Source organism: Metopolophium dirhodum, chromosome 8, assembly GCF_019925205.1.
Source record: "Metopolophium dirhodum isolate CAU chromosome 8, ASM1992520v1, whole genome shotgun sequence".
Taxonomy (NCBI): Eukaryota; Metazoa; Arthropoda; class Insecta; order Hemiptera; family Aphididae; genus Metopolophium; species Metopolophium dirhodum.
In genome coordinates, this window is record NC_083567.1 from 2,649,200 (window position 1) to 2,663,034 (window position 13,835).

The 13,835-nt window shown below is 28.0% G+C and overlaps 2 protein-coding genes and 1 long non-coding RNA gene across 4 annotated transcripts; 1 reads left to right on the top strand and 2 right to left on the bottom strand.

Moving 5' to 3' along the window:
• Positions 1-340: 340 nt before the first annotated feature.
• On the bottom strand, positions 341-2,585 carry LOC132950823 (uncharacterized). The gene is made up of 3 exons (XR_009665251.1): positions 1,966-2,585; positions 1,691-1,907; positions 341-1,037 (listed from the first exon to the last, which is right to left on the bottom strand). It is a non-coding gene; the product is annotated as an uncharacterized LOC132950823 (long non-coding RNA).
• A 235-nt stretch (positions 2,586-2,820) lies between these two features.
• LOC132950822 (phosphoribosyl pyrophosphate synthase-associated protein 2) lies at positions 2,821-6,555 on the top strand. The gene is made up of 7 exons (XM_061022403.1): positions 2,821-3,066; positions 3,141-3,260; positions 4,683-4,792; positions 4,852-5,030; positions 5,251-5,529; positions 5,615-5,761; positions 5,823-6,555. The coding sequence occupies exons 1-7, from the start codon at positions 2,990-2,992 to the stop codon at positions 5,979-5,981; spliced, it is 1,071 nt and encodes a 356-aa protein (XP_060878386.1). The 5' UTR covers positions 2,821-2,989; the 3' UTR covers positions 5,982-6,555.
• Positions 6,556-12,055: 5,500 nt separating this feature from the next.
• Positions 12,056-13,719, bottom strand: LOC132949876 (geminin-like). 2 transcript variants are annotated; one of them, XM_061020970.1, is made up of 5 exons: positions 13,579-13,719; positions 13,249-13,349; positions 12,891-13,024; positions 12,618-12,790; positions 12,056-12,407 (listed from the first exon to the last, which is right to left on the bottom strand). In XM_061020970.1, the coding sequence occupies exons 2-5, from the start codon at positions 13,347-13,349 to the stop codon at positions 12,285-12,287; spliced, it is 531 nt and encodes a 176-aa protein (XP_060876953.1). In that variant the 5' UTR covers positions 13,579-13,719; the 3' UTR covers positions 12,056-12,284. The 2 variants fall into 2 exon arrangements, with proteins under 2 accessions (XP_060876953.1, XP_060876952.1); XM_061020969.1 differs by having other exon boundaries at positions 13,443-13,581.
• Between the last annotated feature and the right edge of the window lie 116 nt (positions 13,720-13,835).

Below are 13,835 nucleotides of genomic sequence, written 5' to 3' on the forward strand. Positions count from 1 at the left end.
TAATGCAATATTAGTTTTAGTGTTTTATTTTATGTGAGTAAGATTGTAGTCTGAGGATTTTTATTCTGATTACCACAGACAGTATATTATTATTATGAAAAATTAAACTTGAGTAAATAAATATTGGTTTTTTTTATATTTTTAAGTGAATATATATGTAGTGTGTAACCCATCGCCCCAGCGGGTTACATTCATGTAATATCAGGTGAGGGTTACAGCCCTCCTCCAATATTTTAGCTCTAGCTGCGCCACTGGTGGTCATGTGCTTGATTGTGTAAAATATGTGAAAACATACTTATATGAGGAAAATAATATGTATAAATGTAATATTAAGTAGAAATCGTGTAAAAATATAGTTTTATTAATATATTAAAATGTATTTATTATTAATTATTATAAAGAAAAACAAACTTAGTATTAAAGGGTGCTTAGTGTTTTTAGGTAATTAAAAAAGCAAAGCGCTTCAATTCCTTTTTGCCATTGTTAAAATAATTGCCAATGATTGACAATGTGATATTATGGTTCCAGGAAGCAACTTTTGGCTTCCAAAAAAAAAACAGTTAATATCCCGGAAAATTGCTATAGCAATATGTTTCATTTTCAGTCGATCCAAGTATTCTACTGCAACAATAAATAAGTTTTTCATTATTCGTCATAATATTCATGATTTATTTATTTATATTTTAGCATCTACGCCATTTTTTTTCGAAACTAGGGCAAATCCTTGTTTGTGCAAAACTCTAGTTTCAAAGCTATAATCAAACCAGGGAGTAAAAATGGTTTTAAAAACGATAAAATAATAATATAATAAGTAATTACATTACAGAATAGTCAATGGGACTAAAAGGAAGGACAATAATGTGCAATACATTTTGATTATATAATATTTATATGTATTATCTATTCGAAAATATTGGTAGCTAAAAATTAAAACCTATGAATTTGAAAAAATTAGATTCAAAATATAACTGCTAAACATTTTACTGTTGACATGTATGTTTGCTGTTGACATATTGAACAAAAGTTAGAACAGCGATCTGAAAAAAAAAATTAAATTAATACAATTGTACCAAAATTGCTTTTTAAAAGTAATTCTATGGGTTATAGAGTAACGTGTTATTTTCCACGCTATTTAAACAAGTTATGAATTTATGAAAAAACCCAGGGCTAGGATATTTGAGAAAAATAAAAATTTATTAAATTTATTTACGAAAGTTACTGAAGGTTTTAGAAAATTATCAATATTAATATGATCCTAAAAATCAGGCAAAGCACTAAGGTTTTTTCCAGGCGGTGGGGAGAGGGACAGATATTTTTTGTACATGGTGTAGGGTTTTTTCAAAAATTACAGTGATTTCTCAGATAAATAATTTAATTTAATATAACTTAAAATAGCTAGAGTTCTAACTTTTTTAAACACTCTAAAACATTATCTAATATTGTTATGAACGGTGTTCAAATAACTTTAATTATATGGAATGTATGGGAAAATAATATCTCGGTTCTCAAAAGCAAAGATGCAAAAATACAAAATTATTTTTGTAGCTAAATTGAAATTTGTTCCCATTATTCTCTACACTCACAATTTAAGTTGAAAGCTATATATAGTTTAAGTTTTAAAGTGTATATTGTATTCATACAGATTTAATAACATGACATAACAAATAGACGTTACACATGAAAAACTTACCATCAATATCCAGGCCCGAAGTGATACTAACACTTCAACTACTTCCACTGGAAATAACCACTTCTCCAGGGTCATCTTAGTCTGAACTAACACTAACCTTCTTCTTCATCATCTGAATTAGGGTCTTCATCGATGGAATATTGAGATTTTCTATTGATGAAAGACTTGTGGTGCGGTTTCATTTGGACTGTTGAGTTTCTACTTTTAAGTTTCAAGACTAGGTAAATATAATAAATTAACAATAACTATTAGTTTACGACGTTTGGATAACCTACCTTAATATCAATATACTATTAATAGTATTATAGTTGTTATACTTAAGAGGAAGTCAGCGCACTATTTGTTTTCTCTCTTTGAACCACGCACAACATAGACAAAACGCATTTGCGCAGAATCGTTTTTTTCTATGTTTTCAAGTAATTTTAGAGTAAAATCACCCATTACAAAAAAGATAAGAGAATAATATTTTTGAGGGAATGTCATATCGATTTTAGATTTTATTGTTATTTGATTTTGTTTTTGTGTTTAAAATAAACAAAAAAATGTTGTAAATTTAAATGATGTTTAAATTGTTTTGAAATAATATTTAGAGAAATCGATATGACATTCCCTCAAAAATATTATTCTCTATCTTTTATGTAATGGGTGATTTTACTCTAAGATTTCTTAAAACCATAGAAAAAACGATTCTGCGCAAATGCGTTTTGTCTATGTTGCACGTGGGCCAGAGAGAGAAAACCGATAGTGCGCTGACATCCTCTTAAACACTTTAGTAAACAGTAAACACGAATCACGCATTAGAATTTAGATTAAAATTTAATTGCCATTAAATGAACCACGATTATAATGGATTGGAAACGAAAGTTAATTTTCAAGATAATATATGATATTACAGACATAAAAATATGCAATAACCTGTATATTATTTCAACCATGAAGACTTGAATTATTCTATATTTAATATTTATTCTATATATTTTATTCTTAATACTTTAAGGCTTCATGATACTATTATCTTAGTTCGTGATAATACCTAATCAACAATCAACAAGTGCGCCGCCTCAGCTATCTCCGTAACAGTACAACGTCTTTGATCCCCAATATGCAGATAAAAATAAAAATTAGGCTTATCTAGTTCATTTATTTTCAAATCGATCAAACCTCAATGTTTAATATTATTCTATAAATCTACACATTGGCCATTGGGTGTTAGCAGTAATCCCCGTCTGGTTGTCGATTTGTTGTAACAATTTGGAAATATTTAATAATTTTTGAAGGCGGCCAAACGTATAAATCACCATGGACATAGCTACATCGACGGACATCATGATAATTAGCGGAAATTCGCACCTCGAACTAGCTAACTTGGTCGCTCGGTAATTATAATTTATACACTATTTTTAATTTTCACGAGCTAATGGTGTTATTTAAACCATTATATTATTCACAGTCGACTTGGTGTAAAACCGGCTCGATGCGCCGTTTCTTATACAACAAACCGAGAAACATCTGTCCAAATAAGTGACTCCGTACGTGGAAAAGACATATACATCATTCAAACTGGTTCAAAGTATGTATACAAATAGTTTAATAATGATAAATTTGATATTAGTTAATTTCCTAAAATTGTTTGTAACCATTGATTAGGTAGACATTATGACGTAAATGTAATTGCCATTTACAATTATAAAAACAAAAATTAAATCTCATAATACAAATACCTGTTATACAACTTGGATTTTCCGTAAATGATATAATATATAATGTTACATATTGAATATTATTAATGGTATTTTCTGGATTTTAAACACAAAAGAGTATCTGAATTTAGGTCCATTGATAGGGAATCTATTGTATAAAATAATATCTGTTAATATTATTATGTTGTGCAGGCGTTCATTCAATATGTTTGTTTACTTGGCAATTTTATTTAAATTTGCTAAAAATAAGTTTTATTAGTTGGCTGCTTTACAAATTTATTAACTCGGTGTTGACTGTTGATACTATAACAGTTTAAGGAAGCAAAACATTTCTCAAACTCAACGTTGGTTTTACATAAAACAAACTTAATTAATTTAATATTTACAAACAAATATAGACATTTAATATTATACTAATATTTTTCCCAAATAAATTTTTTTTAGATACTGCCTATTATATATTGTATAATTATTTATGAAACCAACGAAAAATTTCTGATTTAAACTCTATGCAAATTCTTTATACTACCTACAATATTACTGTTTTTTTACTTCACTATTGAAAATACTAAATCTATGTATTAACAAAATATTAAGGTGGATTGGTTTCTAGACTTGCTCTGATTTTGTATAAAAAGCTTATGTTTGATATAACTATAAAAACATACCATTCAGTCTTACTACTAATTATTTTAATTTTGTGATGCTTATTAAATAGTCAAATACTAGCAATTCTTATGAATAAATGAAACATTTTTAGTAAATCAAAGATTTATATATTATAAATCATACATTTTATAATTATTATTATTTGATTAACTTCACATCATTTTATTGGGTGATTCTCTGTATGATAAATATTGTTTCATTTCTATGTTATTTACTTAAACTATTAAAGTAACCTAGTACCTATAGTATTGTTAAATATAATACTTATCATACAACCATTTAAAAAAATAAAAGTAATAATAATTACAATTTAAATGTCATAACGATGTAGTCACATTATTATTATAAAGATAGTACATTGACACATTTGCTCTGAATAACATTTTAATGTTCACTGAATTATAAAAATATTTAATTACATCTCTTAGTATTTTAGAGTATTTATTTATTTGTATTTTTAAATGATTACATACTTACATCATAACTCACAACCTTTATTTTAACATTCCTCTTGCATAATATTATATGCCTTTTTAGTAATTACTAATTACCTATGTTTAGCTATAAGATAATTATTATTATAAACCTTGTTGTATGAATTAAATTCTATGGAATTGTTTTAGAGATGTAAATAATAATATAATGGAACTCTTGATCATGGCATATGCATGCAAAACTTCTTCTGCCAAAAGCATTGTTGGAGTTATTCCTTATCTACCCTACAGTAAACAATGTATTTAAATAATTACACTTAAAACCTTCATGAATAATTAATAATTGATTTTGCTTAAGGTAAAATGCGAAAACGTGGTTCTATTGTGTCCAAACTTTTGGCAAAGATGTTGTGTTCGTCAGGCTTAACTCATGTGATTACAATGGATCTTCACCAAAAAGAAATTCAAGGCTTTTTTGAATGTCCAGTCGACAATTTGAGAGCATCACCATTCCTTTTACAATATATTCAAGAATGTGTAGGTCTCCAATGTTCCAAATATTAGTTTTAAAATGTATAAACATACTATATATTATTTTTAAATACAAGAATGCCACTGCTTTCACTCTAAATCAAACACCGGAACATAATACACGGTGTCCTTTGTGTTCAAAATTATATTATCTAAACATTTTTTTTTAATTGCAAGTAGAATTTTGAATTTGTGTTGAAGAGTTGTTGTTTTAAAATTTAAATAGATCCCTGATTATCGTAATGCCGTGATTGTTGCAAGAAATCCCGGATCAGCAAAAAAAGCTACATCGTATGCTGAACGTTTACGTTTAGGGATTGCTGTTATTCATGGAGAACAGAAAGAATCTGATTCCGATATGGTTGATGGAAGAAATTCTCCGCCACCATCAACATCTCGTTCAAGAACGATGGATGTTGGAGTAGGAGTACCACAGCATCCAGCCAAAGAAAAACCTCCTATTAATGTAGTAGGAGATGTTGGTGGCCGTATAGCTATTATGGTGGTCAGTAAAAAAAAAATCAAAAAATTTACGGATTTTAACAACATGATTAATGATAGTTTCTTAAAAAAATATAAATATTTTTCAGGATGATATGGTAGATGATGTTGCATCGTTTGTAGCTGCTGCTGAAGTATTGAAAGAACGTGGTGCTTATAAAATTTATGTTTTAGCTACTCATGGTCTTTTATCTTCTGATGCTCCAAGACTCATTGAATCTTCACCAATTGATGAAGTAAATTAATAATAATACGTCATGTTTTAATTAGTAAATGCATTATGTTTATTTATTATAGGTGGTTGTGACAAATACAATTCCTCATGAAATCCAAAAAATGCAATGTCACAAAATCAAAACTGTGGACATAAGTATTTTATTATCAGAGGCTATTCGCAGAATTCATAATAAAGAGTCCATGTCATATTTATTTAAAAATGTCACATTAGAAGACTAAAATATTTATAATTGTTAATAATTTACTTGATTGTGGTAAAATGAAGAACATCTGAAATTAAATATAAAACTAATAGAATTCCAAACACTCTGATTTATTAACTTGAGTATAATATTTTGGATACAAGTATGAATTAAGTATATTTCAAATGAGTATATCAAATAACCCTCTTTTTAAATTCACCTTTTGTTTATAATCCTTATTTACTAAATTAATGTGAAGAAAATTCTTTATTATTTAAAACAACTTACATTAAGAAATTTTATAATTTTATAATTATTCGGATGTATTTTAGTGCCATTATATTTTTTAATATTCATATTCAATAATAAAATGTTATTACTTAAATTTATTTTAGGAATTTTCTCAAAATTTTTATAAATTTAAGAGAAGATTAAACATTTATTTGACATAATGTTAAATATTCACAAATATCAGTGTGTTTAAAAGTTAGATGATTAATATTGAATGTATTTCAACTCTCATGAGTATTCTCGGGTAGTTATTAGTCACAGTTTATAAATTGGTATGTTGATTATTATTACTAAGAATTAAATAGCAATTTTATAAATTATATTAACTACGGACTTTTGTTTTATTGTGATTTTGACTGTTTACAATCGTGTTCGAATCACATTATTTGTGACAGGTATACTTGTGAATTGATTGAAATTTGTGACATTTTAAAATCAGGAATTATTTTTTTGTATTTTTAAATGCTTACCAAGGTTACTCTCATCACAATAGTTACATGTCACAAGTCATTTGAATATCAAATACAGTTAAACTTGTGGAATGTATTTAACATATTACAGTCCTATACCACGGTACTCAGAAAATATCCAATATGAGTGCCATAATATAATTGTACTGTAATACAATATTTTAGATTCTGAGCGGAGCGATCAATGTATTGATTTTACAATGATGTATACTTTTTTTTGTGTCACCACTGTTTGGGGCAGTAAAACTGCATCGATTTTCTTCTAAATTATCTTGTTTGGTAGGAAAGTAATTCTAGTTGGTGCATTCAAGAGGATTCATAATTTAAAATTCTCAATAATTTTCAAAAGCGCCAGGAAAAACAACATAAAAATTAAGGAAAACGGAAATTTGTTGCTGTAACTCTTAAACAAATGACTGTAGCTACATGAAATTGTTACTGGTTGTTTTGCATTTTCTATACACGGTAAAAATTTCAAAAATACCTATTTGATTTGTTTTGAACTCTTTACGGACATTTTCAGTTTCAACATTTTTTAGTTTTTTTTTATGAATGTCAATAAAATGTAATTTGTTAGGTAAAAAGTCTTGAAAAATTAATACAAGGCTCCCTAATATAATGTTAAAACGATATTTAAAAAAATTTTAAATTTAAAGTCACAATTTTTTTTTATAAGCATTCAAAGTTCAAATCTTAACATAATACCTCGCAAAATACATAAAAATGATGAAAGTGAACAAATTAATTTGAGTTAGAAGTTCATAAAAATTTTTCTTTTTAAATCTAAGATTTGAAAATGTAATACAAAATTCCTCATAATTTTGTCTACCTTTGACAAATACATGAAAAATTCACTGAATGTTTATGTTATTGAATTAAAACAAAATAAGAAAATCACTACATGAGAAAACTGAGTATCCAATGTTGTAAAAATATGAACTTCAAACGCTCATAAAAATTTAATTTGACTTTCTTATAGACATTTTTTTTTTGATATTAATATTTTCATTTTCTATACACCATAGAATTTTGAAATATTCTAACTCTTTTTGAGCTATTAACGTATGATTTCAAATTTCAATTTTTTTAATTTTTTTTTTTCTATAATTAATATCGTTAAAGTTTGTTTGTTGGGCCAAAAAGCGTGAAAATTGAATACAAGGCTCCTGATATATTGTTACAATAGCAGTTGAAAAATATTTATTATTTGTTATAAATCGTTTAATAATTATTGACATGTATAAAGCATTATTATTAACATTAATTATAAACATATCTTATTGTTGAGAATACTTGGTCTAAATGACTAGATTGCCATGGTGGCATGGTCCATGAATTGGAACCGTCCTGCTTATATAAATATAACTTACTGCCCTTGCCTCCTGAAACGGAAACCCTTTGAAAAATTAGGTGGAACCCTTGTTTAAATATTTTAGAACGATATTTCAAGAGTAATCAAAGAACTTTTTCACGTTGATGTTTAGAAATTTTGTGAATTTTAGATTCTGAGTAGAGCGGTGAATGATATAATACGTTTCTTTTCGTGTCTAAAAACCATTTATACCAGAGAAAATGCTTAAATATTGAGAATGGTAGCAAATTGGATTTAGCTTATACGTTTTGTCTTTTGAACATTAGTTGGGGTTCAAAATTCCAAACACTTAAAATAATCGAGAAAAATCAAAAATATTTAAATTCAACCATTTAAAATAATAGTCGTATATAGGTACTTGAAATTTTTAAAATTTACCTAGGTATTATGTTGGCATATAATTTAGACATGGCATGAATTAAAAAATATGTCGACTCCATTTGAGCTATTTATAGACATTAAAATTTCTTTTCTTCATAAAAATTATTAAAAATTGAATACAATAGATTCCTCATAAATTTTGTTTGCAATAATTTAAAAAATATTTAAAATAATACAAATGCCTTTGAAGTACATATTTTGGCATATTTGGATGGATGTTTAAACAAAAAATAGCTAGGTATGTTATAGTTATTATTTTTGTAATTGAAAGTTGGTGTTTGCAAGAGAAATATTTAAAAATATGTTCGGGGTAATTTTAAATTATTTTTAAAACGATCTTGTTCACGCCGTTCTATAAGGTAGGTACATCGCCCAATAATATTATATGATATTTTTTATTGATAGCTATAGTATTATAATTTATAACATACTTATGTCATATTTTTTGCAACAATTTGTTCAACCTTTAGTCACTGTGGCATAATGTATAATGTATATCAACTATAGACAATTAGGTCTCCCAACCATGTTGAATGATAGTCTGTATAGCTACCATGGTTTATGGTTAGGGTGACTATTTAAATGGTAACTGTAACTATTTATTTTTTTCCGTGTAATCGATATTTTTGTTTTTTACTTATAAGAACCGTATCGAAACCGGAATCAAAATTTCTAGAAAGTAGGAATCGGTGTTAGAGTGTTTGACACGTTTCATACATAGTACAAAACTTAATTTGTTCATCTAGAAATATAGAAGGAATACCTATTATTAATAAATTGATTCTATTCCTTGTGCTTTTTTTTCTTAAAGAATTTCGTTCATTTTACGTTCCTTTAGAAAATAAACGAGTTCCCTTTTTAGTTCCAAATTGTAAAACAAAATGTAATCATGATCATACTAATAAATGGAAATTCTTTTATTATTAATTTATAATTTCATTTTAAGTAAATTTTTTAATTAGGTATCATAGGTAGGTCATACACTCATACTTTATACTTTCAAACCTACTATAGTTCTATCTACCTAATTATTATAGAAATAAATTATAGAATATTGATTTATTTTACGTCATGATCTCTATTTATATAACAAAATTTAAAAACCTATTGGTTTTAAAACTGCAGGTACCTGCGGTTTGCCGAACTCACTGCACGATGTTTAAATTCTATTAAAAAATTATTAGTTAATACATCTCCTTTATTTTGCATATTTTGTTGTTTTTATTGCATATTTTAAATTTTTAGCGCATATTTATGCAATTTTAAGTGCTTATAAATCCCAACCCTGTAATAATATGAACTAAAAAATATTCTTAGTTCATGATATCAAGATGCTTAGGTTGGCCAATCAACTGTGATCTACATTCACATTGTATCTCATGTATTTTGTTAAAATATTTTTATGTTCATTTACCTAGTCTAGTTTGTACTTAATTCTGTGTCGTTATCCATCCGATTTAAATATGTATATACTGTATACCATTCTATAAAAGCCGGTTGGCGTTAATCTTATAATAAATAAATTAAGAATACAGTCATTCATATATTTAAAAAAATACATTTATTATTTAAAGACGCAAAAATATTATACTGAACATAATTTATATTATATAGCTCATCACGTATGACTACCACCAACTACCAAGGGCGTACACAATATGGAGAATGCTGTTGTCCTGATCGGGTTGATGATGGGTTGATGATGGGTGTCGTCTGAGCCGATGGAACAGTTTATTTAGATAAGGACATAACAATATGTAACCACAGATGCCTATAATACGCGGCATATTATAAACATCTGTGTGACTATATGAAATTTATGCTCGTATATGGTATATGATTATGACACTCTTAATGTTAGGCATTATTTAGTTATAAAGAGTGGCTATTAATACATAGTAATATCAACAAATAATATATATACAAATAATATAATGTATAATAACAATAAATCAAATGAGGAATTATGGGTCGTTCGCCAGCAGCTTCGCCAACCTTGAACCTGTACAAAAGGTTGATTTTTAGTCAACGTATATATCCTATACGCTTTGGCGCAACTAGGGGGCTTAGCCTCCCCTGACTAAGATTTAGCACCCCCACAAATAATCCTTATTGATTTAGATATAAGCCCCCTATGGGTTATTTTAAATAAATAGTTTTGTTAGTCCCCCCCCCCTCAGAATTTTAACCCTAGTTGCGCCTATATGTGGCTATACGGACCAAAATGCCGATTTTTTATGAGTTTATTAGTGATTACTAAAGTTATTCCGTAATCCATTTCTCCGTAATGTGTATCTTAATGCTGATCGTCTAACAACTATAGGAATATGTAATAATTTATATTAATATTATGACTTAATAGTCACAGTGGCGGATATATCCTAGTTCTGAGGGGGGGGGGGGTGAATTGGAGGTAATGACGTTCAACCCTTCCCATTATTTTATATTGTAATAATTATCCCCCCGAATATCCGCCACTGCATAATAGTCATAGTTATGTCAGTTATGAGTTATGACCTAACAATATTATTGTTTTAATTTTTTTTCGGTAAATATTTTATAATTTAAAAACATTAAATCATATATTCTCTAGTAGTCTAGTATAAAATATTTATTTATTTTATTTGTTTTTAATCTAGAGTTTATACAATCTGTTAACATAAAATATATTAACATCATCGATGTATTTCATGTATTGGTACGATTATTAAATATTATACTTAATTTTACAGTAAATTCACTGAACTACAGAGTACAGACAGTGAATTGTGAAATAAAAATCCCCTGAAAAAATCTACAATATTACTCACAATCATGATACAAATGGAGAACCAACGAGCAGAGAACGAATTAAACACTTACATAGAACAGTTCCATTACCTATGGAAACGGAAAATGAATGTTCAAATTCCGTAACGTTTCCCCATACACTATACTGTAGGTTGCCAAGTGCCAACATTGACCTGACTACCTTAGCCCTAAGGTTTATGCAATGGCAGCAAAATGGGCATTTGCCCCCCCCAATCATCGTAGTTTCCCTATCAGCATAACATAGTGCAGTTTGGCTGACTTTTGTACTTTTTGCCCTGCTAAAAATTAAGCCCTGGATCAGTCACTCGGTGTATGCTATCTTTTTCTACAAAATGTTGTTGAACTAATCTCTCTTTCTATTGCTATGGTTGGTATAAAATACGATACCTAAGTTGTATGCTATTTTTTTCCAACAAAGGGGCCCTAACCTCTCTCTCTGTCATCAGTAATTTTTTTATTGGTCTTTGTTTCTTTTGAAAAAATCTAGAGGTGTCATATGCTTACTGTTAAAGCTAAATTTTAATTATCACATTTAACTGAAGATAAAATTATCATTTTTTTGACTTACTTTAATTAAATGCATGGGCCATGTACACATTTTGTCCAAATATATTAGAAGAATCTCTATGAATCAATTAGAAACCTAATAATTAAAATAGAACACAATATAGTATATACCGTAGAACAAATTAATGGATGTTGTTAAAATACCAATGAATTTGAACTACTTGTTTAACATAAGGAAGGATATCTAGGTTCCTTTAATTACTTACAAATTAGTTTATTGTTTCAATATATATACAATTTATTGTAAAGCAATTAAGTCAAAATGTCTAGATTAACAAATCATCATTGTTTTCATTTTCGTATATATATAACATAAAAACTGTTAAAAATGGATATTTACTTAAAAAAATATTGATATGATTAAGCTTAATTCAAAATAATACAATACTTGGTAGGAACAAAAAAAAATCAATTTAATAATTTGAAAAAAATGAATTAATTGTTACATTTAAAAATAATTTATTCTGCCAAAAGAATCATCGTTGCTGTTAATTTGATTTGAGTTGATTGATGAAATGTCATTATCGACATAATCTTCAGTTGATTTATGATCTTTTTCATTTAGTACTTCCTATAATTATATTAAACTAATTTAATTTTTGTTTATGTATTTAAAGGAAATATATTTTTGTACAAATACTGGATTATCATAAATCCAACTAAAAATAGAATAATTAGTTAATTATTCAATTGAATAACAATCAGATAACATTGTTTTGTTTCAGTTTGCAGTTTTGCATAATAATTGTGTATTTGTATGAATCAACTATTCCATGTATACCTTTAATGTGTTAACGAGATCAGTTGTTTGTTCGAGTAATTTTTTACAAGATGCATTTTCTTCTCCCAATGCCATCACTATGGAAAGTAATTTACGATTTTGTTCAAGAACTTCTTCCAAAGCCTTCCTACGGTGTTCTGCAGTAACCTCCCAATATTTTTCACTAGGACCAACTAAAATAGCAAATTCATAATCATTAAATTTGTACTCTGCATAATATTGTTCATAAAAAGCTGTTAAATATAAAACAAAATACAATTAGTAAATGCATACCAATGCTAGTGAGATCTTCGATAATTAACTTTTTGTAGAGAGATGGATTTACTTTTGCAACTAAAGATTTATTTTCATCGGATTTAACATCTACTGCAGTCTTAAATTGTGGCTTCAATATTTTAGGATCAGAACTGATGTAACACATTCCAGGTTGCAAGAAAAAATAATTCTTTTAATGGTTCAATAAAATTTAATGGACCAATCATGGGCCACTAAATCATATTATTTAAGGGACCATTAGCTCACTATTGATTCAATGAATATTTATCGATTGCTCATGCAACTCGGCATTACACATACAAACAATAGTAAACTAAGGTGTAATAAATCTAAAAATCTAAAAATAAATTCATACTTGTGTTTATGAAATCTGCCGGTCCCAACTGAATTTTCTTTGTCGACTCCGGACGGCTGCAATGTTTGCAATAACTTTCTGGTACCTTTTTTGTAGAACATCTGAAACAAATTCCAAGTGTTCGGTTCACGATAATCGTTATATAGGTACTCGATACCAGTAAGTCGGTCACGCCCGACTATTTCTAAACTTACCTCTGCAATCTTATGACAGTAATAAGATACAAATAATAATATAATAATAATTTGTTCTATTAACACAGAATAATAATATAATAAGCTTTGGTACCAAAGTGCATCATTTTCGTTCTCATTGAAATAACGTTCTTACTTCTTTGCAGGCGAAGACCGGTTGCAGTCGGCAGTTCGGACTTCGGTTGGCGGGCGACGAGTGAAAAACACGGGGCGCTGGGAATTACAGCGTTCCGTCGGTGGCCGAACTGATCGTCGGCTTATTGTCGTGCGCGCACGCGCGACTATTTTCGCGCCGGTCGTCGCCGCCGCGTGCCCGCGTATGATATTATATTATTATTATTATTATTATTATTACTATTATTATTATATTCTATAAATTGTACTCGGCGACCG